General features: G+C 39.9%; 1 protein-coding gene across 7 annotated transcripts in view; it reads right to left on the bottom strand.

Moving 5' to 3' along the window:
- The window catches only part of SMC4 (structural maintenance of chromosomes 4), a 125,480-nt gene that overhangs the window by 92,159 nt on the left and 5,602 nt on the right, over nt 1-27,719 (bottom strand). For 6 of the 7 annotated variants that reach the window (XM_050965800.1, XM_050965796.1, XM_050965794.1 and 3 more), the window contains exon 5: nt 26,293-26,469. In XM_050965800.1, coding sequence (XP_050821757.1) covers nt 26,293-26,469 — 177 coding nt within the window. Of the gene's footprint in view, nt 1-23,223; nt 23,353-26,292; nt 26,470-27,719 lie in introns of those variants that run through there. The other variant, XM_050965801.1, reaches the window with a different exon arrangement.

The following is a 27,719-nucleotide window of genomic DNA, read 5'->3' as shown; positions in this document are numbered from 1 at the left end:
GGAGCCGTCAGGCACCGGATTCTACGGCCCTTGTGGGACCGGGATCGACGGTGCCGACGTCGTCGGTGCCGCAGCAGGTGTCGGTGCCGGGCAATCCGACTTAGACGAGCTCTCTGGCTGCGGTGCAGTTGGCACGGAAGCAGCAGGAGCAGTAAGCTCTACCACGGCGCGTGCCGGGGAGCTGTCAGGCACCGGATTCAATGGCCCTGGGGGACTGGAATCGACGGTGCCGATGTCATCGGTGCCTCTGCAGGTGTCGGTGCCGGGCAATCCGACTTAGACGAGCTCTCTGGCTGTGATGCAGGTGGCACGGAAGCAGCAGGAGCAGGGGGCTCAACCACGGCGCGTGCTGGGGAGCCGTCAGGCACCAGCAGGAATCGTAGGCTCTCTCGACCTCGGAGGAAGGGAGTGGTGCCGAGTCGACTTCGGTGCCGGCAACGGCCGGTGCCGAAAGGCCTTGGCAGTACCGGCGGGGTCCAGTGCCGAGGAGGCGCTTCTGCCAGCCGCTTGATCATCGCTCGGCGCCAAAGGTGGAGGGGTAAGTGAAAGTCCCGCTCCTTTTTGTTCTCTGCTTAAAAGCCTTGCAAATGGGGCACTTAGCTGTCAAGTGTGATTCCCTGAGGCACTTCAAACAGGAGTCGTGTGGCTCTCCCTTTGGCATCGGCTTCTGGCAGGCCGAGCCCATTTTAAAACCCGGTGAGCCGTGCATGGGCTCCGGCACCAGGTTCATGGAAGGGGCTACTTCCTGAACCCCGCTAACAATTACTAAACTAACTATGTTAGCAAAGAAAAAACGTATAACTATACAAATATATATATAAAAGGATTATAACTGCATAACTATATACGAGAACTACGAGTAGCTAGGGAAGTGGAGGTCAGCTAAGCCGCGCTCCACTGTTCCAACGACCGACACGGGCGGTAAGAAGGAACTGAGGAGCGGGTGGGCCGGCAGGGGTATATATCTAGTGCCATGGCGGCGCCACTCTAGGGGGCGACCTGCCGGCCCACTGAGTTGCTAGGGTAAAAGTTTTCCGACGAATGTGCACGCACGGCGCACACACCTAACTGGAATGGATATGAGCAATCACTCGAAGAAGAACTTGATGTTAAGACAAAATGTATTTCAGTTCATGCTGTGGTAAATGGAGCAAACTTTTTATTTTTTAAAAACCAAATTATATACTTCACCATATGCTTGGAAAAAAGTGGTGATATATCTTCCAAATTCATTCAAAATATTGCATATTTAGTCTAAATTCAAAATTGTAAAGTAACAAAAAGATATACATGCACTTCTGATATTTAATACATTTATTATTTGTATTGCCATAGTGCCTAAGAGCCCTACTCATGGACAAGGACCCCGTCATACTAGGTATTACACAAAACAGACCAAAGAGAGAGGTCTATGCCCAAAACAGTTTATAACCAAAGATAAGAGTTTTAGCTATGTGGCTAGATAGGAAAGGCAATATCTTAGAGATTGTTATACAGCAAAAGTCTGCAAAATAGACATAGCTTGGACATGATGATCTAGAAGGAAGTCAAAGTCGAAAGCGATACCTAGGTTAAAGACCTGATTAACAGACAGGATGGTAGTATTGTCCACAGTGATTGAAAAGGGACATAAGGAACTCAATCTCTGTTTTAGCCATGTTTGAGCTTGAACTGATGGCTAGACATCCACAAGGAAATATCAGAGAGGTAGGCCAAGATTTTAGTTTGGACAGAATGGGAAAAATTTCTTACTGATAATTTCTTTTCTGCTAGCACTGTCTCCCAGAATTCTGGATATCTGGGCTGCTCCCCTCTACAGCTCACGGAGGTGGATAAAAGATTTGGCTCCATGTGCCCTGGCTACCGACAAATGAGTTATTCCAAAGCAGTGAAAAAACTTGAATAATGAATATTCCAGAGGTAATGAACTAACTATGTCCAGCAGACAAAACAGCCAAGAAAGCACTGGATCAAATCCAAGTTGTGCTCTATTTGTGAGGCAGCCTTCTCAGGCTTCGCAGATGCTGAGTTGTGCCCAGCCAGTCGACCTTAACTCTATTAGGTCTTGCAGCTGTGAGTTGAATAGGAATGTGAGACTGCCAACCCACCAAAGCAGATATGATGCCAATGTGGAAAAATAGACCAGAAAGAGCAGAATAAAGGAAGTCTCTAGAAGGAATCAGCCAGCCTGAGAAATCTGCCTCACAAATGGCACTGTTTGGATTTGACCCAGTGCTTTCTTGGCTGCTCTACCATGCCTATATAGGGGCAGAATAGGTGGCAGGGAGACACTATGGTGGAAGTTCAGAGTGGATTAAACCACCAGATTGCTTAAGACCAACCCAGGGAGAAGGAAAGAAGCCTGAAATAGAGAAACTGCTCGCTGCTGCCCCCCGAAAAGGAAAAATTAATAATGGAAGAAATAAAAAGAGAAGTGTAACTGCCAACTGACCACTGCCATCGGGGCAGAGAATCTGGTGGCAAGCGAGAGCAAAGGATACATGTCCAGTGCCAGATCTTTGATCCACCTTTGTGAGCTGCAGCATGGAGGAGAGCAGCCACACATCCAGAATTGCATGAGACGCTGTGCTGCAGAAACAGGTCAGAAGTAGATGTGAGAGTCATCAGCACAGAGATGGTATTTGAATTTGTATTTACAGACGAGGTTATCTAGAGATAAGATGTAGAGGAACAAGAGAAGGGGACCAAGGAGAGAGCTCATTGGAACTGTCAGAAAAGTTGAATAGAGGATGATGAGGATCATCCGAAGGACTGATTAAAGAGGTGGAGAACTAGGAGAGAGGAGTTACAGAAGCGATGGTAATACAAGGTTTTAAAAAAAAGGAGCAACAGCCAACTGTGTAGGTGTCTAACACATTAAGGAGGATGAAGACGGGTACTCATTTTGAACTTTGGCTAAGAAGAGGTCACAAGCTTTGGCAAAAGCAGTTCCATTTACTTATCTAGTATAGGATGACACCTAGTGGTCTCACTTTTCTCTTACAAGAAAATATGCAAGCCGTGTGCAGTTGAGCAGAAGAGAAAAAACGTGGTAGAGCCACATCTTGTATTTTTACATGTTTTGTAAACATGCACAAAAACTCCACAGTGAGTCGTATGTAGGAGCACTTTTTATTCTTTTATTTCAAAGCTATAAAAAGGTGAATGCATACAAACTTTGTTAGTTTTCTGACTTCAATTATTAGACAAATTATTAATACCTATTGACATTAGTATTTATTGAAGTGATACAAAATAAATCAATACTTTTTAATAACTGTCACATTACATACCCCTATTACCAGAGGGTATGTATACCGAAATACAAATATTTTCTATTTAAAGAAAACAGCACCAGCAAAAGTGAAATTCAAGAGCCAATAGAAAAACATATTCAGAGAGAAAGAGGAGAGCAATAAGCTTATGCATATGTGGTGTAGCTCTTGTGCCTGAAGAAGGGAAAAACCCTTGATTTAAAAATATTAGGATATACTATTTAAAGGAATGTCTAAAGAATGTAGAAATTCAAGCTGACAGTATCCCTCTGGATACCTGTAAATCTGTAATAAAAAAAAATTCTCAATCTCAAAACTGCCCCAAGGAAAATCTTTCAACAGTTTACCTTACAGTATATGCCTCTTACTGAAAAGTGAATGTCTGGGGCAGGGGCAGAAGCACACACAGATGCAATGATACATACATGATTATGTAATGATAGATGCATAAGTAATATCTGTGAAGGACCACCATTGTTGACTATGGCATAACTGCTCCTTTGATATGCTGGATTTATGTTTCTAGGTGTCATCAATCCCAAATAGAGATGCCCAGGGCTTGAAAAATTTCTTCAATGCTCAATAATCCCAAGAACTAAAATCAACTCACAAAAAGGAAACATCTCATTTCTGTTTTCCCAGTGGTTTGTTTTCACCACTAGCTGCGCTTTTTTAGTCAATGAAGGCGAGGCATCCCCTCCCATCACTAATTGGAACATATGTTACACCAACACCCAGTTTTAAGATTAGAAGACAGCCTTCCTACGCAGTGTTTTAGGATTGTGTACACCAGGGCTGGGCAAACTAGCTGGCCCGTCAGCTCTCACTAGGGCACCGGGTCAAGGGCAACACCACACAGCTCCTGGATAGGGTGACCAGATGTCCCAATTTTATAGGGACAGTCCCGATTTTTGGGTCTTTTTCTTATATAGGCTCTTATTATCCCCACCCTGTCCCGATTTTTCACACTTGTTGGGTCACCCTACTCCTGGAAGACACGGCATGGCCCTGCTCTGAGGGTTGTGGACCGCTCCATGCGTAGGAGCTGGAGAAGGGACATGCCACTGCTTCCAGGAGCCGCTTGAGATAAGTGCTGCTTGGAGCCCGCACCTCTGAGCATCTCCCCATGCCCCACCCCACCCCTGCTCCCCCTCCCGCTCTCCAAACCCCTCTATCCCAGAATGGAGCACCCTCCTGCACCACAAATCTCTCATCCCCAGCCCCACTGCAGAGCCTGCACCTCCAGCCGGAACCTGCACCCCTGCCCCAGCCCTGATCCCCCTCCAAACTCCTCAGTCCCAGCCCAGAGCAACCTCCTACACCCCAAACTCCTCATCCCCAGCCCCACCCCAGAGCCCTCACCCTCTCCCGTACTACAACCCCAATTTTGTGAGCATTCATGGCCTGCCATACAATTTCTATTCCCCAATGTGGTCCTTAGGTCAAAAAGTTTGCCCACTCTTGGTGTAAACTATTCTTGTATCGTTTCTTTCCCCTGTTTCTTCAGCTTCAGTAGCCATACTTTCTATCCAATTTCACTTCTGTCTTTTGCATTGTTTCTGTACAGCTTTGTCAAGGTTCCTGTAGGTTTGTTTTGTTCCTTCAGTCACATGTAGTACTACAGCATTTTGTTTTCTTTTTTGTCTATAAATTTTCCATGTTTCTTCTGAGATCCACTGTTCTTTATTGCTTCCTCTCTTTCTACCAATTATCTTTTCAGCTGCTTCTAGAATAGCTGTTTTGAAAAGATCCCAGTATTTTTCCACTTCATTTTCTTCAAGATCTTTAAGGGCCTCAGACCTATTCTTGACCTCTATCTGGTAGTCTTTTCGTATCCTGCAATCTTGTAGTTTCCATGTATTGAATAATCTGAGTCTGTGTTCTCTCTTTTTAAGTGCTTTAAACTTCAATTTGATGTTTGTTTTCAGCAAATAGTGATCACTCCCTATATCTGCTCCTCTGAATACTCTTGTGTCTAACACTGATGTTTTCCACCTCTGCCTAACACAGATAAAGTCGATCTCATTTTGTATATGACCTTCTGGTGAAATCCATGTCTTTTTGTGTATGTTTTAATGTTGGAAGAAAGAGTTGCAGATGCTAAGATTGTTTTTGGTACAAAATTCAAGAAGTCTTGTGCCACTGCCTGTTGTTGTTCCAGTTGTATGTGGGCTGACAACTGTTTCCCAACCTCCTCTTTTATTTCCAACCTGGGCATTGAAATATCCCATAACCAGGACAAGATCGTCCTTTGGTATTTCTTTAATTACACTGTTCAATTCTGTATAGAATCTCTTAGATTAACAGGATATGGATAAAAATTCAGAAGTGTCCCAGTGAAAGGGAAACAAGGACAAATTTTGAAAACACGGGAGGAACAAGAAAACAGATGTGTGGAACACTTCGAAGAAGCAATAAATCAACCAGAACCAATTACAAGACTGGAATATAACAATGATAAGCCATTAGATCTAGATCTAGATATATCTGAGGTAAAAATCGAAGGAGGGGAAAAAACACTGCAGAAGCTGAAAAACAAGAAGGCATCTAGTTTGGATGGCGTTCATCCTGAGATGCTTAAATATGGAGGCAAAGATGTGGAATAAGTCATCTGTTCGCTGTGCAACAAAATATGGATGGAGGCAAAAGCACCAGAAGAATGGACCCTCGGTATCATAATCAAGTTACCGAAAGGTGGTCTAAACAATTGTTCAGATTGGAGGGGAGTAACACTTCTATCTGTCACAGGAAAATTAATAGCAACGGTCCTCCTGAACAGAATGAAAGGAAGGCTAGATACCATCCTACATGAACAACAATCTGTATTTAGACAAGGGAGATCATGCAGAGACACTATTTTTACCCTGAGATGGATTATTGAGAACACAGTTGAATTCCAAAGCAGTCTTGCCATCAATTTCGTGGACTTTCAAAAGTCATAGTATTAGGGTTGGGAGGAACCTCAGGAGGTCATCTAGTCCAACTCTCTGCTCAAAACAAGACCAATTCCCAACTAAATCATCCCAGCCAGGGCTTTGTCAAGCCTGACCTTAAAAACCTCTAAGGAAGGAGATTCCACCACCACCTCCCTAGGTAACCCCTTCCAGTGCTTCACCACCCTCCTAGTGAAAAAGCTTTTCCTAATATCCAACCTAAACCTCCCCCACTGGAACTTGAGACCATTACTCCTTGTTTTGTCATTTACACATTTACACTGGCATTTGATAGTGTAAATGGAGAAATAATGTGGAAAATTGTGGAAGAATATGGAATTCCAACAAAAATCAATTAACATTATGAAGGCATTCTACACCAACTAAAAATGCTGCATTAAAATGGAAAATAGATTGAGTAAGCCATTCAGCATCAAGACAGGTATAAGGCAGGGATGCGTCCTGTCTCCTTTTTTGTTTATGCTAGTCACTGATTATGGATTAAAACAATGAGACAGTGATACATATGGCCTAAAATGGAACTATTCAAGGTTATTTGATCTAGACTTTGCTGACAACATCGCTCTTATCAGTGAAGATGCCAATGGACCTCAAAAATGCACAAGCCAAATAAAAAGTAATGGAGAAGATAGGTTTGAGATACAATGCAAAGAAATGTAAAGTCATGCTAATGGGGACTATAGGGACAGAAATCAATACTGAAGAAGAAAAATTGGAGAAAGTGGATAATTTTATGTATCTTGGAAGTACCATCAGCCAAGATGGTAATAGTTCCGGGGAAATAAGAAGAATGGGAAAGGCAAAAACTGCATTTGGAAGACTCAAAAACATCTGGCAAATCAAAAACATCTCCCTCAAGACAAAACTGAATGTGTACAAAGCAAGATTTACCAAGAAAGATACGCAAAAGCTAGATGTATTTCATCACAAGTGACTGAGAAGAACATTGGGAATAACAGAGATAGAAAGACCAATGAGTAAGTCTGTAAAATTACTGGACAAGGCACCTCTCACAAATAATCTAATAAAGTAGTAGTAGCTGGGACATGTGCCGAGTAGACAGCCCATCAGTGGCTGGGACATGTGCCGAGAATGGAAAAAGAATGCTTACAAAATACCGCCCTGAATGGAAGCCAGAAAACGCAAGAAAGAGAGGAAGACTGTGAATAACATGGAAACGAACAGTTCTGAACATCATCAAGCACTTCAACATGAAATGGGAAGATCTGGAGAGAAGGGCAGTTGACAGGCAAGGATAGTAAGTGTAGGCAGCCCAATGTGCAGCAAAGCCCAGGATGGACTTAGGTCTCCTACACAGAGCTCTCCTGGAGTGGCTGGTGTTTTCCTCTGAGACTATTGCTCCCTCAGCCCAAAACGGGGAGCAGCAGTCTCCAAAGGAAGGCCCTAGGCAACCTGAAGACCAATGGTGGTGAAGACAGCCTTCAATGTACTGCCACGCCAGCAGCAGGCTCCTCTTGCTTGGGGAGGAAGCTCCTTGCCAACATCACCACACCAAGACAGTGCTCTACCGCTTTACTTTCCAGTCATGAGCATAGGGTTATCTTTGCAGACGTAAGGACTAGAAAAAAAGTTTTTAAAAGCAAGAGCTTATATTCTGTAGATTTTCCTGAGCTGGGTAAATGGATATTTCAAAGTCTACTGGTATCCATGCTTTTAAAAATCCTTCCTATAAACAGATCTGCTGATGCTGATTAAGGATCAAACTCACCAGAGAGCAGAAGCAAATCAGAATAGATTAGAATACAACCTCCTTATTAGCATATTTGAAGCCAAAAACTCTCAAGCAAGACCATGGCAAAGGAATTACCGTGTGAAAGTTCTTCCTTTAAGGAAGAGGGTCTCTCAGCCCTTCTCTGATTGAACAGATGCACTCTAAGCCTGATTAGGGGGCAGGGTAGCACCTGGGATCAGGAAATTTATATATAATGAAGCTTCGGAGGCAGGAAAGGAGAGGCAGGACTAGAAGCAGGGAGAGGTCTGGGTGTTTGAAATTCTGGAACCAGAAGATCTATGGGTGTGTTCCTTTTGCCACTGTCCTGTAGAAGGGGCAGAAAACTGGGAAAGAATCCAGGAGAGATATGGTACTTTCAGTAAGCTCAAGGTGATCAGACATCGTGTTGAACTCTAGTAAATGACTTTTCAGGTAAGCCTCAGAGTCTTCCATTCTGAAGGAAAACAGACTAATGAGTCCGGAGTCACAGAAAGCAGTGGAGCCAGAACCCTTTGAATTATGGTATGCTTTATTTATTTTGCAATTAGAGATCTCCACATTAGTAAGTTACCCTGTGACATGGGTGTTCTTTGCCAAAGAGTTTGAGTGATTTTTGAGGCACTCAGAGAAGGGAAAGCTGAGGGTGGGAAATTTGCAGGGGCGACACCACAAGGGGCACTCTGAGAGGGTGACTATGACATTACCATTACTGAATAAATAGGAATGAGTGTTTTATCTTCAGCCAAATTTTGGAGAATAGTTTACAAATTGTAAAACATATTAGCAGAATAATAGAGTCTATTCCAAGCCCTGCTTTACCAGGGTGACATATCTCAATGTCAAACCTGATCTGGGTAACTTCAGACACAGCGGCCCATGCCAGTTGACTTGGGCTAAGGGACTGTTTGATTGCGGTGTAGACATCGGAGCTCAGCCTTGACCTTGGGCTCTTGGACTTTATAGTCTGAGCCTTGAGCCCCTCCCACCTCATGCGGTCCTAGAGCCTAGCACCAGCCCAAACCCAGACATCTACACCACAATCAAACAGCCCCTTAGCTTGGGTGAGCTGGCACAGACCAGCTGCTGGTGTCTAACTGCAGTATAGCTATACCCTCAGTATTAGGCAATCAAGTCCAGTCTTCATGTTTGAATACTATGGAGTTTAGAGGTGTGTTTGACAGGATCAGAAAGACAAGCTCTAATTTAGGAATAAGAAAGCTAGAAGAATCACATTAAAACCCGTAGATATATTCTTTAGCAATGCATCTGTAGCTAGCAGTTTTAGAGTCAGGAAACAGAGAAAGTTTTTAAAAAATTAATATTCTTTCATTGCAGGTATTAGGTGTGATATTGCTACCAAATGTCCAACTAAATTAATCCTTAACTGTACACTCTGCATTCCTTAAGCACACTCACCTTAAGATGAGATCATAAATTGTGTATGGGATCCTACCATATTCTGACATTCTAAAGTATTCTAGAATAAGGAATACATGTTAATTTCATTATTTTCAAATCTCTCGTGATGCCTCAAATGTACTTCCAAAACTAGACAAAAAGGAGTTATACAAACCTCTGCCTTATTTCATCTGAGCCTCACACAAGGCTTAGGAATAATGGCTTAAAGTCTCTTAGAAAGCTAACACCTGTTGCTTTCTGCTTAAATTTGAAATTACTCCATACATTTGTAAGATTTCCATTTGAAATACGGGTCTTCATTTGAAATAAGTGTCTTATTTCAATCTGAAGTGATGTATTCTTATGATTTATTTCTATTGATAAAAAAAAAATCCAAATTGCAGATAATACAGAACTCCCAAAAAGCAGCCTTTGATGCACTGTTGAGGAGTTGACAACTCAACTGCAGGGACACAAATTGAACTATTCAAGGTAGCTCACCTTTTTAAGAGCCCAGAGTGCAGTGGCAAGTTAACTGCTTGACTCTAAACTTTCATACAGAAGTCATTATCGTTCTATTGCTCCTTCATGTGAAGTTGAGGGAATTGAGAGGAAATTTATATTCATGTACTATCAGTACATAGATTACATTCAGTTCAACGTTTCTTAATCATTTTGTATGTGTGGTATCTTTGCCTTCATAGTGATTGGCCAAGGTAGGAGTTTGCATGAGTACAAACTGGATCATTCTTAATCTGGAGAAGATAATGGTGATATTTATTGATTGGTGGAAAACAGAGAATAGCAGGTTTTCCCATTGTATAAATAAGGTACATAATTTAGGAGCAACCTCTGGACACACTATTGCCTCTGGAGTCTTAGGTAGTGTTAGAATGGGGAAAGCACTTCCAATCTGTGTTTGGCAGGATAATTATTCAATAACTTATGATACTGAAGTTTATATGGTGCTTCACAAACGTGAGATGCTTTCCCTGCCTCAAACTGCTTACTAAGGAGAACAAGAAAAACCAGAAAAAAAGACACTAGACAATACATTTGAAAAGTGAGATTAAGGTAATTTAACACTGAGAAGAATATAGGAAGGTTCAAGACAGAAACAGATTTAAAGGAAGAAAGTTGTTCGGCTGTCAAACTGTTTCATATGGAGATGGGGGGAAAAGCATTACAGAAGGCTCAATGCCAATAGCAGGAGAAAGTGAAAGAACGGAAACAGAAGGGCAATAGGATTAGGAGAAAGAAGCAAACAAAGTTGTGGGGAGGGGGAGAATAGAAGGAAGTGAGAACAGAGATATAGGTGGGGACAAAATGATGTGCAAAGCCTTAGAATCAAGGATGAGGGAGACAGAGTTTGATCTAGAAAGAACCAGGAAGCCAGTTTCTTCAGATAAGGCAAGTGGTTAGCTAAGTTACCTCTAAGCTGCATGGCTGTGCAGCTACCTATTAAGCCCAGTGCAGGGACTCAGGACTGTGGTAGGGAGAGGCAATTCCGCCTACCCACCCCCGTCCCTCTGCTGGACCCAGTGTGGATCTGCTGCCGCCAGGGGAGAGGCGCCCCTCCCCACCAGCCCCAGCACAGACCTGCTGCGGCTGGCGGAGAAGAGCCTCTCCCCTGGCCCAGCCCAGGCCTGCCAGAGCTGCCGCAGCCGGGGAGAGGTGCCTCTCCCCCTGCCCCAAGCTGCTGCAGCAAAAGGGCTGGGGGGGAGTCTTCTCTCCCCACCACAGTCACAGGACAGCCTGCATCCTAAACCTCTCATCCCCACCCCCACCCCAGAGTCTTCACCCCTAACTGGAGCCCTCATACCTTGCACCCAACCCTCTGCCCCAGCCCTGAGCCCCCTTCCCCAGTCTGAACCTCCCAGTCTCAACCCCACATGAATTTTGTTATGTGCACTAATATGAAGGTGATGTGTCACACATCCTCTCCATATCGGTACACATAATTTATTCTGCACATGGATGTAAAAAATTAGAGGGAACACTGGTGGCCAGGTGAAGCTCTAGTTTGATGTTGCTAAAGAGGATGATTACCATATATACTTGATTATAAGCCGGCCTGTTTATAAGCCGACCTCCCCAAGATGGTTAAGTAAAAATGGAAACTTTTTATAACCTGTTCATAAGCCGACCCTAAAATTCAAGGGTCAGCAAACTTTGGCTCCCAGGCCATCAGGATAAGCCGCTGAGTGGCTGAGATGGTTTGTTTACCTTGAGCATCCATAAACCTAAGTAAACAAAGTGTCCAGGCATGCCAGCTGTTTACTCTGATGGGCCAGGACAGCAACCGGTGGGGATTTTTTTTTTGGGGGGGGGGGAGGGAGGAAAGAAGCTGGGAGTCAGAGGAGTAACCCCTGTGACCACCCCCCACATGACCCCACCCCTAGCCCGGGACCCCCACACTCTCCCCGTCCCATCCCTTCCCACCTTATCTGGGGAGGGTCAGGAGAGGATGTCTCTGATCTGGCTGGAGCTGCTCTGGCAGGCTGGGCAGCATGGCTGCTGTGAGCTCCAGCGGGCTTGGCGGTGCAGCAACAGCATGTCCCAGCGGGCTGGGTTGGGTAGCACTGCTGCAGCGTGTTCTGACAGGCCGGGCAGCGTGGCCACAGCCTGCTCTGGGGGGTGGGGCCAAGTGGCAAGACTGCAGCCTACCGGCCCTGGAGCTGCAGCTGCTTTGGAGGCTGGGGGGAAAGCAGTGTTGTCAGAAGCGGAGAGACTCTGGCCCCAGCTCTTCCCTTCTGTCTCTGCTGGCTGTGCTGCCTCTCCTTGCTCCCTCTGTTGGGGGGAGGAGCTATGGCCCACCTCTCCCTCTCTATACCCGTTCATAAGCCGACCCCCTTCTCTGGTGCTTCCCTTTTTCACTAGAAAATTCGGCTTATGAACAAGTATTTGGAGCTGTGGCATTTGGAGTGATGGAAGTTACAATGATCAAGGCAAATGATAATCAAAGTATAGAAAAAAGGTTTAAATAGTGGGAGTAGTGACAATTGTAACTGATCTGGACCTTGCCAGAACATATGTTTGGCCTTTTACCCCCAGATTGGATTGCTATAATATGCAGCACATAGCACCACCACCCCCAAAAAATAATGGCTGCATGTTGTGTAGAACATGGAGGCCTACCACAGAAACATATTACACAAAGGATCCAAAGTTTGCCATGGCTCTCATTTAAATTCAAGGTGTAATTCAAAAAGTTATACCTATTAATATTTAAAACCCTAAATTGGTCTGGGTGCTAGCTACTTGAAAAACTGTCCAAGTGAACCTTTAAAAGTTTGTGACCTTGCTTACAGTTCAAAGATTTAAGCTAGGGGCAGGCCCTTGGCTCAAATTTGCTTTCCCACTTCCTCTAACAGAGTCCAGGCTGTACACTTTTGAGACAGTATAAACACTGCCTACATAGATTTTTTCCTAATGGAGTGGATTATGTATCTGCTTATAGCAGCCTGAGTTTGATGTCAGTCATTTAATTTTGTCTTTTTAACATTAAAATTTAAAATGTACCCAGGTATGATGGCTTCAAATGGGGAAGTGGTGTTTTTCAAAGAAATACTGGCACCAGTGTCCACACACTATTATGGGACTATTAGAAAGACTACTGTGGCTACCAACATCTTCGCAAAAAGTCATACATGCTGGTGATTAAAGGAGAACAGTCATGCACTATACACCCAACGTTTAGTTATAAAAAGAAATTAACAGATTAAAAAAACACTTTGTATTTTTAATCAGAAGCATGGAGAGTTACCAACAATGTAATATGGCTATATAGCAATAGACAGAGACTATTGCTTTATTGAAGAGGCTCTCCATTAATTATGTAAAATACTGGATTATAAGAAATCATATTTGCTAGAAACTGGATGCAGGAGTACTTATGTATTCTTTTTAAGCCAATTTCTCTATGGGGCCATAAAAGTGCTAATCATGAAGGAAGATGGCAGGAGTTCCTGTTTCAATGGAGACAATTACAACTGCCATGAAGAGGAGGTTATGTGGAAACAGAACTACAAAAGTTTCTTCCACATCATTATACTAGGCAAAAAAAGCTAAAATTTAAACATAAATTATCAGTGATTTAAAGGTTAAAAAGAGAATTACAAGATTATGCCTAAAGTAACTATTACAAATCCAGGAAGTTCAGAGTTAAGGTTTAAAAAAAAAATCCAAAATCTAAGTAAGGAAATGTACAGTTAAGACACCCAAAGAACCATAACTCTGCCCTGGAGTGCTGACATGAGGGAACATAAATGAAAACTGACCCTAAAACAGTTTTATTAAATCAGGAACCACAAAACACTAAATGCCTTGAAACTGTAGTCATGTCGTTATTGCATATTATTATTAATGGAGCAAGGTTAAGGCTGTATGACTGCTTTCACTGCATATTCCTGTGGAAGAAAAAGCTTATATGTAGGCTTGGAAGAATTACATTTTAGATAATTATAATGAATACCAATGTTTAGTTTTAAGCATTATTTATCTATTTAAATTTTCACAGTTGTGGGAAATTCTGGAGGATGTCAGACAATTTAACGACTGGTGTTGAGATTCGAGAAGTTTAAGCTTCATAACCATTAAAAACACAAACTGTCATCATAACATGTCAAAATATACACTGTATATTTCCTTAAACAAGTTCTCAAACCACATCTTATTTTGCATATCTGTAAATTTTGATCATCAATGGAAATATTTTCCCATCAGCAGTGTACATGTGGTGAAAGACCTTTGCTAACATTTAGCAATAAAAATCTAATCCTCCGACCTTATTTATGTGGCAAGACAGAGCTTATATAAAACTTAAATTTATATGTTAAGTGGATCTCATTTTGATAGGCTTTAAAACAACTTTTCTTCATCAAGATGAAGATTCCAGAAGATAAGCTCTTTGATTGATAAGAGTTCCAAAATAAAGTTGACTATAAGATGGCTAGTTTCTATGAAGAAACTGGAGTTGATGAAACTGAACAAAAGTTTGAACTTATTTTTAATTTTGCTAATGGATGACTGTTGAGTGAATAGTCATTGCAAGGGTTTTTGTTTTTTTCCCCAGTCACCTATTTTTATTTTGTGATGAGGTGATGACAATGTCAAAGACCTCTTCACCTGGCAAAGACCTTGCCAGATGTCTTGAAAGTGGTCTCATGTAATCTGAATTTTTTTTATATATCTGTCAGACACTTCTTAAGCATTTTACTTATTACAAAGACTATTTTAAAAATTGCTGATTCAAGTGGAACTTTCCCAAATTGATGCTTCCTAAAAGATAATCTAATTCAAACCAGATTTGCAGAATAAGCAAAGTTTGAAAGACATAAGAATTGAAACTAAGGCACAGAAACCTCACCATTCTGGACGATGGTCAGTCCAGAATCTTCAAAATTCATCACCTTGGGGAGAAGGCATGACTCAGACTCAGACTCTAGGACTGGAAGGGATCTGAAGAGGTCATCGAGTCCAGTCCCCTGCCCTCATGGCAGGACCAAATACTGTCCAGACCATCCCTGATAGACATTTATCTAACCTACTCTTAAATATCTCCAGAGATGGAGATTCCACAACTTCCCTAGGCAATCTATTCCAGTGTTTAACTACCCTGACAGTTAGGAACTTTTTCCTAATGTCCAACCTAAATCTCCCTTGCTGCAGTTTAAGCCCATTGCTTCTTGTTCTATCATTGGAGGCTAAGGTGAACAAGTTTTCTCCCTCCTCCTGATGACACCCTTTTAGATACCTGAAAACGGCTATCATGTCCCCTCTCAGTCTTCTCCTTTCCAAACTAAACAAACCCAATTCCTTCAGCCTTCCTCCATAGGTCATGTTCTCAAGACCTTTAATCATTTTCGTTGCTCTTCTCTGGACCCTCTGCAGTTTCTCCACATCTTTCTTGAAATGCGGTGCCCAGAAATGGACACAATACTCCAGTTGAGGCCTAACCAGCGCACAGTAAAGTGGAAGAATGACTTCTCGTGTCTTGTTTACAACACACCTGTTAATGCATCCCAGAATCATGTTTGCTTTTTTTGCAACAGTATCACACTGTTGACTCATATTAAGCTTGTGGTCCACTATGACCCCTAGATCTCTTTCTGCCATACTCCTTCCTAGACAGTCTCCTCCCATTCTGTATGTGTGAAACTGATTGTTCCTTCCTAAGTGGAGCACTTTCCATTTATCTTTATTGAACTTCATCCTGTTTATCTCAGACCATTTCTCCAATTTGTCCAGATCGTTTTGAATTTTGACCCTGTCCTCCAAAGCAGTTGCAATCCCTCCCAGTTTGGTATCGTCCGCAAACTTAATAAGCGTACTTTCTATGCCAACATCTAAATCGTTGATGAAGATATTAAACAGAGCCGGCCCAAAACAGACCCCTGCGGAACCCCATTTGTTACACCTTTCCAGCAGGATTGGGAGCCATTAATAACTACTCTCTGAGTACGGTTATCCAGCCAGTTATGCACCCACCTTATAGTAGCCCCACGTAAATTGTACTTTCCTAGTTTATCTATAAGAATATCATGCGAGACCGTATCAAATGCCTTACTAAAGTCTAGGTATATCACATCCACCGCTTCTTCCTTATCCACAAGGCTCATTATCCTATCAAAGAATGCTATCAGATTAGTTTGACACGATTTGTTCTTTACAAATCCATGCTGGCTATTCCCTATCACCTTACCACCTTCCAAGTGTTTGCAGATGATTTCTTTAATTACCTGCTCCATTATCTTCCCTGGCACAGAAGTTAAACTAACTGGCCTGTAGTTTCCTGGGTTGTTTTTATTTCCCTTTTTATAGATGGGCACTATATTTGCCCCCTTCCAGTCTTCTGGAATCTCCCCCGTCTCCCATGATTTCCCAAAGATAATAGCTAGAGGCTCAGATACCTCCTCTATTAACTCCTTTAGTATTCTAGGATGCATTTCATCAGGCCCTGGTGACTTGCAGGCATCTAACTTTTCTAAGTGATTTTTTACTTGCTCTTTTTTTATTTTATCTTCTAAACCTACCCTTTTCCCGTAAGCATTCACTATATTAGACATTCCTTCAGACTTCTCAGTGAAGACCGAAACAAAGAAGTCATTAAGCATCTCTGCCATTTCCAAGTCTCCCGTTACTGTTTCCCCCTCCTCACTGAGCAGTAGGCCTACCCTGTCCTTGGTCTTCCTCTTGCTTCTAATGTATTGATAAAAAGTCTTCTTGTTTCCCTTTACTCCCATAGCTAGTTTGAGCTCATTTTGTGCCTTTGCCTTTCTAATCTTGCCTCTGCATTCCTGTTATTTGCCTATATTCGTCCTTTGTAATCTGACCTAGTTTCCATTTTTTATATGACACCTTTTTATTTTGTAGGTCACGCAAGATCTCGTGGTTAAGCCAAGGTGGTCTTTTGCCAGATTTTCTATCTTTCCTAACCATTGGAATAGCTTGCTTTTGGCCCCGTAATAGCGTCCCTTTGAAAAACCGCCAACTCTCCTCAGTTGTTTTTCCCCTCAGTCTTGATTCCCATGGGACCTTACCTATCAGCTCTCTGAGCTTACCAAAATCCGCCTTCCTGAAATCTATTGTCTCTATTTTGCTGTACTCCCTTCTACCCTTCCTTAGAATTGCAAACTCTTATTATTTCATGATCACTTTCACCCAAGCTTCCTTCTACTTTCAAATTCTCAACAAGTTCCTTCCTATTTGTTAAAATCAAATCTACAACAGCTTCCCCCCTGGTACCTTTTTCAACTTTCTGAAATAAAAAGTTGTCTGCAATGCAGTCCAGGAACTTATTGGATAGTCTGTGCCTCGCGGTGTTATTTTCCGAACATATATCTGGATAGTTGAAGTCCCCCATCACCACCAAATCTTGGGCTTTGGATGATTTTGTTAGTTGTTTGAAAAAAGCCTCATCCACCTGATTAGGTGGCCTGTAGCAGACTCCCAGCACGACATCACCTGTGTTTTTTACCCCTTTTAGCCTAACCCAGAGACTCTCAACACTCCCGTCTCTTATGTCCATCTCTACCTCAGTCCAAGTGTGTACATTTTTAATATATAAGGCAACACACCTGTTAATGCATCCCAGAATCATGTTTGCTTTTTTTGCATCCCTTTTTCCCCTGTCTATCCTTCCTGAGCAAACTATACCCATCCACACCAACATTCCAGTCGTGTGTATTATCCCACCAAGTTTCAGTAATGCCAACGTCATAGTTGTATTTATTTATTAGCACTTCCAGTTCTTCCTGCTTATTACCCATACTTCTTGCATTTGTATATAGGCATCTAAGATACTGGTTTGATCTTGCCTCCCAGCTTTGCCCTGACCCTGCTTACTTTCTGCAATTATAGCCCGTGCTCCCTCCTGTTTCCAACCCATCTCCCAGGTCTTGTTCCCCACTTACCTGTGGGCTTTGCTCACCTGTCCCCGTCGAACCTAGTTTAAAGCCCTCCTTACTAGGTTAGCCAGTCTGTGCGCAAATAAGGCCTTTCCCCTCCTCGAAAGGTGAACACCATCTGTGCCTAGCAGTCCTTCCTCGAATAGTATCCCGCGGTCGAGGACATTAACATAAAGGCTACTCTAGTCTCTGACTAGTCTCTCTCGCTATTGGATCTTCTTCAGATGCAGGGAAGCACTGTGCTAGCAGACTACCACAGCTGATTCCTGGATTGAAGTTCGAGTGCCTATTCAGAGTCCAGAATATTGCAAAAACTGAAGAGCTTTAAATTCTTGTTATCAAATGTACCTCATTTTTTATTTTTGACTCCAAAATTTTGATTGTCAGTTTAACTGGTTGATGTCTCAGCCTAGTTATTTTTAGGATGTGGAAGTGTGGATGAGTGCAAACACGCACTATGAGCGCCCACAAAGTTCACATGGGGATGGCACCTATAAGAAATATACCTCACATTTAAACAGTCCTAAATATTATCTCAAAATTATTTCAGAGCGTGTTTAAAAGTGTTGAGACAAAATAGTCATCTGTAACTTCTGGCAAACACGTATTTTCAAATTTATGCTCAACAAGTATTCTGTTAAAGCCTGTTTTTATAGTTTTTTTTCTGTAGACCAGGGGAGAAGAAATGGGAAGAAAGGGTTAGTACCACTGCATCATGGAATTCTGAGGAAGCTTTATAATTGACTCAGAGGTGTGGCCCAGATATTAGATAAATTGGTTTTGGTATTAAGCTACTTAAACATACATATGATTGACTTTGATTATAAATCACAATGAAAGAATATGGCCAAACAGCCACCTTCTTAAAACTGGTATAAGGATTGATTAGTTTTGGTATTCAGTTGATGGATTTTAATAAATTAGTCCAATTTGTTTGATTTCACTTTGATAGTTGTGATGTTTTATTGTTCAGTTTAAAAATATTAAATAGGTTTAAGTATTAACAAAATGTTACATTTTTTACATTTCTTTCAGTAGGAAATGTGAGTCCAGGATGTGAGGATACACCAACTGGACAACCTAAAAGCCTGACAAAGTCCCCCCAGTTAGTTTTTTGTTCTCACATTCCCATAGTTCACTATGTTTGAATATTTTTAGTTTAATCCTAATTCGCAATGTCCTGAGTTTGTAATGCCTGGTTTTGGTACACCTACACTGTATTTGTTTTTTTTAAAAACCCCTAAAGTTGGGGATATGTATTCTCAATTTAACTTCAATGGGTAGTTTTCTACTTGGCAATTACTCTGTTTTGTTAAAGTTACATAAGAAATTTACTGCAGAATGTAAATTAGAGTAGTAGAAAGATGACAGAGAACTACCTCTATTACAGTGATTGCATTTAATAAATTGAGCTATTGACCTGGTTCCATCTACTAGTCTACAATCATAATGAACTTAGCTTAATTACACCTAATTTCTTTAGTACAGTCTATGCACAAGACTTTAATGCATTAACTATATGAAAACGTGATGAGTGTGTTAGCAATAAGATAATTCAGGACAAAAATGATCCGACAAGCACTACAGTTCTTAACTATTTATAATGAATTTTAATTAAAACTAAGATGTATTTTTGTACTTTGAGTAAATGCTGTAAATTTAGGGATAATGGTCCAGATTCCCTGAAGGTATTTAGGCCAATATGTTTTTCTTCATATGCAACAAACAGGCTGACATTCTCCTTTAAGCTCAACGCTCAAATTTAACTAAAGCATTGTAACCAGTACTTTCATAATTGCCAGTAACAATGCTAACTCTCTGACTATGAGTGAATTAAGTAATTATCTTCTTGCATATTTATATGGTGGGTTTACATCATCACATGCTAGGTGTAATGATTTTTTTTAAAATTTAAAATTCCTTTAAAATAAAAAAAGGTCTGCTTAATATAAAAAATGAGAACCGCCCAGTGCAGGGACTAAGGTATGAGACTCCAGCAGCCCTATAAAAGGAAAAATGACTGATTTGCTTGATCAAAAAAGAGTAGCTTCCCTTTCAGTTTTTGTATGAGAATATTAATATGGAAGGTTAGACAAAATTGCCTATTTATAGGTACAGCCTATAGTGGTACATCTCCCTTGGAGTATCAAGCACAGTAGAGTCATGGTTAGGATGAGGGGTATCGATCAAAAATTTATATCCAGCTGCTTCATTAAGGCATTTCATGCACTGCAAGAGGAGTTATTGATTGAATGGGTATTTCACATAATTGAACCCCCATGACTTACTTTTCCCCTTTGTAGCTCCTCTTAAGTATAGAGACAGGAATTGCCTATGTAGTCGACAGCAGAAGGAAACTCTAGTGACCCCTTAGATTTGCTGGGAGAAGAAACCACATTACAGAGATAGAGTTTATATTTTGCACAAGTATTTTAATATTTGGACTTTGTAAAAGAGCAGGTTTTATTAAAAACAAGTTTGGTGACACTCATACTTGAGTCAGACAATTCCAGTCACAATTCCATGTCTTTCCACCTCTCAATTTCCATTCTGGCCTGATTTTAGCAACCGCCATTTTAAGACTCACTAGAGCTAGGAGTACTGCATACGTAAATGCTTTAAAAGCTTAAAATTGTAGATCTAAACTGAAATAAAGCCTTAGATGATGTAACTACTAGTCTTGGTTGCAGCTTTTTGCAACAGACAATACAAGTTATGTTACGACTGAAGTAAAAAAGAGGCAAGAAGATAATGAGAATTGGCAGATCACAAGATGCTGGACCAGACATGAATGCTATCTTACAAATGGACTTTTACTGGTCCAGGCAAAGTCTCAAGCCAGTGTAATTTTCAATTCCTGAATCCAAACACTGGCCACCTACAGAGACGTCATACTAGATTGTTCGTCTAATTCCACTTTTTATCTCCCTATAAATAGATTGAGACAACAGCTTCATCTGACATAGCCTGTCTCACCCCCCACCCCGAGCTGCAAACCATTAAATGTCTACCAAATAATAGTTTACACATTTGTTGTATTGTCTCAACTCCCCTCTCATTTGTAGTTGTTCTTCCACTATGGTGTTGATTGTGCTAGCAAGAAATGCCTTCAATTTCTTTGCTTCTTCTACGTAACTGATGTCAATTTTTAAGTAGGGGTGGGGAGAGAAGGGATGAGGTGAAGGAAGAGAGAAAAATCATTAATGCTAGAAGTGTAAATACTGGATATGCTTTTTTCAAAATGGAATTTTATAATGGCTGCCACACTTGACCTCCACTGTTTAACCCCCACATTTTCAACTGAGATGTTTTTTCAAGCAAAAATGCTCTAATCAAGAAACTTAATTCCACAGACTTTTCAAGCCCCATATTATGCACCCTGATGAGTAATGCTACCTTATTACTCTACTCCCCTCTACTCTTGCAAAGGAGTCTCTCACACAGCTCTAATTGCCCTGAGTTTAAACCCCTATACGTCTATTATTAACAGGATGGGACTGGGAAAATAATACTTGTAGGGGTTTCTTTCTTGCAGTTATGTCTCATTTTCTAGCCTGCAATTTCTCCATATATTCCCAATAAGAAAAATTCACTTGGTGAAACTATCCTTATAATTTCTGCCAGTACATTTCCCAGAAAATTAAGTATTACTGGGTGTAGGTTGAGAAAAATAAATCAATAAGTCCTGTAAGTATCTTAGATACACATTTTGAGAATTTTAATCTAAATGTTTGACAGATGCACACGTATAAGAAGTTTTCAATGACATCCTAATTTGCCCAAAACTGAGAAATTCAGAATTATCCTGTTACACTAATAGCTGTACTTTGTATAGGATAATTATGTGTTCATAAGAAATAGTGGTCCAACTTAAAAGTTATCTTTGCTAAACTGTTATTTACACATATTTTGACTGTAGTTTTGGAAGCTCTCTCAAGAACATCCTGTTCAGCTCTGTGCTAAATATGATTCCTTAAGTTAGACTTACATTCATAATCTTTAGTTTTGGAATCCAAGCCAGAGACTGACAATCTCAAGAAAATGCAATATTTGACTGTATAATTCATAATTTCCCCCACCCCAGAAAACACAATTTAAATACACTAATCCTTCTCCATTATTGTCCTAATGAATAGCTAGATGAGTCGCAAAGTGTACAGTCTGCCCACACTCACGTTTAATAAGACACACTGAAATAAAAACTCACAAAACACTCACTTTTCCAGTGTTCAACAAATTTGCTAACTACAAAGAGTAACACTGTAAGCAAATGAAGATTTTATGATCTGCAAAGTCAGATTCTGAACAAATACAATAAAAAATATCAGATGACACTCCCTGAATATAACAGAACTATTTTAGAACCTTAGACTTCAAATCTGACAATATACAATGAGTGTGTATTAATCTTCAAAAAGTCAGATTTCTGAAACCATAAAGTGGTTGGTTTTTTGGGTTTTTTTTTTGAGAAATGTTTTGTCTGACATGGAAGTCTAATGAAAAATTTAGTGACCTCTAAACATTAGGTTTTAGAATACTAGAAGTATAAAAGAGGCACTAATTATCATATCCCACTGCACTGGGTTCAATTCAGCATGAAGTATAACACTAACACAGCAATAGCATAAACTACATTTAGTATTCACTTGAATAAATCTATGTATTGCTTATGAGCATTTTACATATAGGAACTGAATTTTCATATGGATTAAAACAAATGCAGTAAAGACATTTTGTAAAATTAATCCTACCCACTGCTCACAAACTTGTTCTAAAAGTGGAGGGAAAAAAACCATACAAACAAACCTGCTTCCTTATTGGAAAGCAAATTGCTCCCGAACCACTAACCACTGAGTCTCCCAACCCACTAAAAAGAGCGATTCCTAAAATATTTCCATGGGCCAACAGGTGAAAGGAGATTTTAATATATTAAACTTTTGCTGGCAGCAGTCTTAAGTCATAAGAGAAAAATACATTGCCATTGGCTAAAAAATTATTAGTACACTGCAGAATGTTGTTCCAATCAGTTAGATCTACAGGAACTATATTTTTTCTTTAAAATTCCTTAAAGGGTTACCAGAAAATATTAGAATTAAAAACCTATCAAGTTCAGAATTGTATATTTGAAATAATCAGCATAAGAGGATATGTTCAGCACACAACTTTCAATCTACCTTAGAGAAAATATATTGAAAATCTCACAGTTTTAATACTTTAACAATTTAGCAGAAATTAACTGAACAGGAGCCAGCTATCTACTGTAGGCCTGGATTTTCCCACTCTTCTTTGAAGGAGATTGAAGTTAATTGTGTACTGAACTGCCTCTGTCATCTTGGAGACATTTAGCAGAATTGTAATCTTAATAGTCTCTCTCCCTCTAAATTGCTGGTCACATTCAAGTGTCTTTGCCTATCCCTGGGAAGTCTATGATCTTGACAGATCTCTAGAAGTCCTACCTCTTTAGTTAGTATTCCTTTTAGTCACATCCACCATCATTCCAGCAAACATGAAGTAAACAAGATGGCCCTTCCAGCTTAATGCTAATCACTGTCTGGAGGAGCCACTGTTGAGCAACAAGTACAGCCACTTCCTCCATGAGTTTAAAATATTGTAGCCAGAACATTGAGCCCACAAATACAAATTAACTCAATTCTTGTTCTACATATAAATTCATAGCATTATCATTATAAGCAAAGTTTTAAAAAATAATCTTAGTTTTATTTGCTGCTGTTTACAGATAACCATTTTACATCACAATTTCAGTAAAATTTTAAAATCACATTATCTTAAACCCAACAGCAAGATGCTGGACTTTTCTATGATATGGTATACTTTTATTACAAGCTTTACAATGACAAATTTCATTTTTGTATTATAGTTTTAGATAGCCTGTGGAACATCTGAAAGGTACACCTGGACAATTTTAAGTGTTTACCCCAAAATTCCTAATATTTTATAGCAGTTAACTTTATTAAAAACCTAAAGTATGTAGTGTTGAAGTTTTAAGTAACATTTTCCCCTACTTAAATGTTGCTAATTTTCCATTTTAACTGAAGCCAGTCTTTAAATAGTTTTCAAAGGTTTAAAACCAAAATATATTTGTCAATTCCAGTTTTAGGAGAATAATTTGTGCAACAAAGCTTTTAGATCCTATTAGAGGGTGTAATACCTGAGTAACCTTTTTGACAATGGCTCTTTGTTGTAAATAGTACTGCTCCTGCGGCCCTCCCCCTCGGCCAAAAAAACCAAAACAAAACAGGGTTCTTTGAAGACTGTAGGCAGAGAGGCTATTTTAGAAGCTGTGCTTCAAGTGTGTTCAGAAGAGCAAACAATACTAAGTGGACCTGATAGAGAGAACCATACTAATTCAGTTCCATTTAGTCTGACTAAAATTTTAAAATTTAGGTGCCTAAAGTTGGGCACCTACATCTATTAGGAAAAAGAGAAAGAAGAAAACTAAGCAGAAATAGAGGTAGTCCAAGAAGTAGGTATTTTTTGTACTGAGAGATACTAAATACAGTAATTAGGTCCTGAATAACTAAAAGTTTAATTACTATAAGTAGGTTATATTCTGCCTTTGATCTTTATACAAACTTCTCAATCCACAGCTTAACTTTCATCATTATCAATGAAGACAGTAGTATATCCTAAATTTACAAGCTGGCCCAGACCCCTTAATTAAAAATTGAATTGGGCCCTCTCCTCAGAATGAGCACAATATTTAGCAGGTCAGGATTTGAGGTATTCACCACTTAAAACTGGACTAAAAAAAATTCATTTAACTCTGAAAAAGCAGTGATATATTAAGTCCAGTTTCAGTTATAACAGAAAAGTAGCAACACTTAAGCAGAAATGTTATTTATTGATTCTTAAATTACAGAACATACTTTAAACGCTTTATCATGTGGAGAGACATATTTTAAATAATATTTTTAGCGATAATCCCCAGCCCTCAAATATTCAAGACTGTCATGTTCCCCCATTGGTAGTTATCAGTTCACATGCCCTTTGAGTCAACTAATCATCAGAATCTATTTGAAGCAGAGCTCTACAGACATTTGCACAGGGAAATGGACTTGCTTTATTGAGAAAGACTATTTGCATAGAAATCTGGTACATCTTCCTCTGCACAGTTAACAATAGTACTTTGCCCACACAAGGCCAGGAAGAGGAGGAGGAGCAGGGAAGAAAGACCCACCACCCTGCCCTAATGCTGGTTACACAACAGTCAGTCCCTTTCCCATTATCAAATGAAAACAGTGGGACTCATACGTGGTGGCTCCCCTCTAATAACTTTATTTGGAAGTCCAGTGGACTAGTATAATAGGTGAGTTTTCACTAATTCTGAAAAAAAAAAAGACACACACACATATATATATATTTATATTTGATGGAGGGTTGGTTTTTTTGGGTGGGGGTGGGAAAGAGGAATAGAAGGAAAGCCACCTACATTAACAAGAACTATGCTTGGCAGGATTCTTTCCCACCTTCATCCAAGTACTGGAGAAAACACCTTACCCCCAGGGGCCAGCAACCTTTGGCATGCGGCCCATCAGGGTAATCTGCTGGTGGGCTGTGATACATTTTGTTTTAGCTGACCATCTGCAGGAATGTCCCCCCACCTCCCACCGTAGCTCCCAGTGGCTGCGGTTCACTGTTCCTAGCCAATAGGAGCTGCAGGAAGCCCAATTATTTTTAAGTTAGGAAGCCCTGGATGCTTTTTTGCAGGCTTTGTCTCAAATGGTGAATGCAGGACACCAGCCCCTTCACCTTTGAACCAGGAAGTGGAAATAAGTTACAGTAATGCCAAATTCGCTTGTAAAAAACAAAACAAAAAACCCACATTTTTTAGAAGCTTGAATGAGGTTTGCTGGGAGCTTTAATTACTTAATTGCGCAAGGCTGATTTATGTACCCAAATACTTTAAAAGTGTATTTTTAAAAACTCCATCTTCTGCAGTTGTCAAACAAGCAGGAAGAATAGCATGCTTAATGTGATGATAGGACTGTGTTGCTTTCAGTCTATATATGCGATCTAATTTCAATGTGTGTATTATTGAAGTAAAAACATTTCAATGTCATAAAACACTACGTAGACAAATCTAATTATTTCACATTTGAGTTGACTCGGTATTGATGCATCTTATCTAAAGGATAAACAAGTTGCTGAATCTCTGCCACGCTTAAGCAGCACAATAATATTGGGGTTTAAGATTTACTTTACTACACCAATATTTACGTGCTGCTAGGGCGGAACAAGTATAGCAATTCTTCTATTCATCCAAATTTCAGGAACACACTCAGCAGTACAAACCTTTGGACTAGAAGAATCTTCAACTGTTTCTCTTCCTTAAATTTCCAAAGCAGCAAATAATGATTCGCATTTTTGCTAGAGCATGCAAACCATGATGTGCTGCTAGAGTACTTTAAGGCCTCAAATACAAGACTCTGAGTACCTATACAAATGTACTTTCTTAGGAGTTTAAGAAAAGTTATATTTTTAGAGTCAGAACTAATCAGACTTACCTGTAAAATTAAAAATCTATTATGATCCAGGTCAATTCCATGGCTTCGAAGCAGAATACCAACATCTTTGAATGTTTTCTTCTTCCCACTGATGTGGTAGACAGAAGAATTATCTCTGTAGGCAGTTCTAGATACACAGAAATTGCTGTTGGGAATGACTTCATAATCATCCCCTTCCTGTTTTGAGGAAAAAACAAAACCAGAAAAACAATTGTTAGTATAAAGTCACAGCTTACTTCAGATTTCACTTTTAAGTGCAGTTTTACCCTCATGTTTAGGCTTTTACAAGGCAACTGTACCCTGGTTCCTAGTTCTATTGAAGTGTATAATAAATCTTAGAGCGTGCACACCTCACTAAACATGCAATGTTTTTGCTTCCAAAAACAGCCTTGAAAACAGCATAGAGGCACTCTATACAAGTTTAAACTGAGTGGGCCTTAATTTTATGCCTCTCCCTCCTCTCACCCCAGCTACTGCTTTAAAACACCATATTCTCTGTTTAGCATCTAATGACAGATTTTTTTTCTTGCTACACTCTCCATGCATATCAAAAAGAAAAAAACCTTGTTCAAATTCAAAGAGGCTACTTCTTTTAATCTTTATATTAGGATGCCTTGAGTATTTTAACATAAATGCTGTCTTATTTTTGAATAATTTAAAGTTGTTTTTTTTTTGCAGGGCTAAGGAAGAGTTGTTACTTTAGCTAAGTGCCTCTGAAGCCATTGTACAAATAGAAGATATAAAAAATGACAATTAAAAATGGACACATTGAACAAATTTATATATAAGTATTTTATTAGCCAGTCAAGAGATCTTTGCTTTACCTGAAAGCAACAGATACAACAAAACTGACACCCAATTTTATTTTTACAGAGGAAGTTTTAAAGAGACACAGTAGTTCTAAAATTTAAGAAAGTGGTCTACTACTTTAATGGAATAGCCCCCCAGATTCAATCACCTTTAATATCAAATCCATTCAGAAGTTGTTTTGCTTCATGAAATTAGCTTCGAGGTATTATGCCGGTACAAATGAAAGCCACAATAAATTTAATTATTGGACAGGCTAGTATAATATAAATACAAGTCAAATTTTTATTTGTATTTAGATATAGTTTAATGCAGCAGACAAACAGTGCTTCAACTAAAATGCATGAAGAGTCTGTTTTTACAATACCCTTACCAGAATATGTAATTTAGGCAATTAACTAAATCTTCTGACTTTCAATAAGCTTTTTATAATTTACATCAGAAAGCAAGTATACTTCCCCTTTTTTATTTCTTCAGTTGCATGCACAAAATTATCGCAAACAACATTTCTTGGACAATTAAGTCAATATTTGAGCAACGTTGAACAATTTATTGAAAAAATATTAGAATCCTTTAAGTAAAAATTTCCCTCAAGCTGTAAGTAACAATAAATCAATAAT

This window comes from Gopherus flavomarginatus, chromosome 8 (assembly GCF_025201925.1).
Source record: "Gopherus flavomarginatus isolate rGopFla2 chromosome 8, rGopFla2.mat.asm, whole genome shotgun sequence".
NCBI classification, from domain to species: Eukaryota; Metazoa; Chordata; order Testudines; family Testudinidae; genus Gopherus; species Gopherus flavomarginatus.
This window is presented reverse-complemented; position numbering and strand designations above follow the sequence as displayed.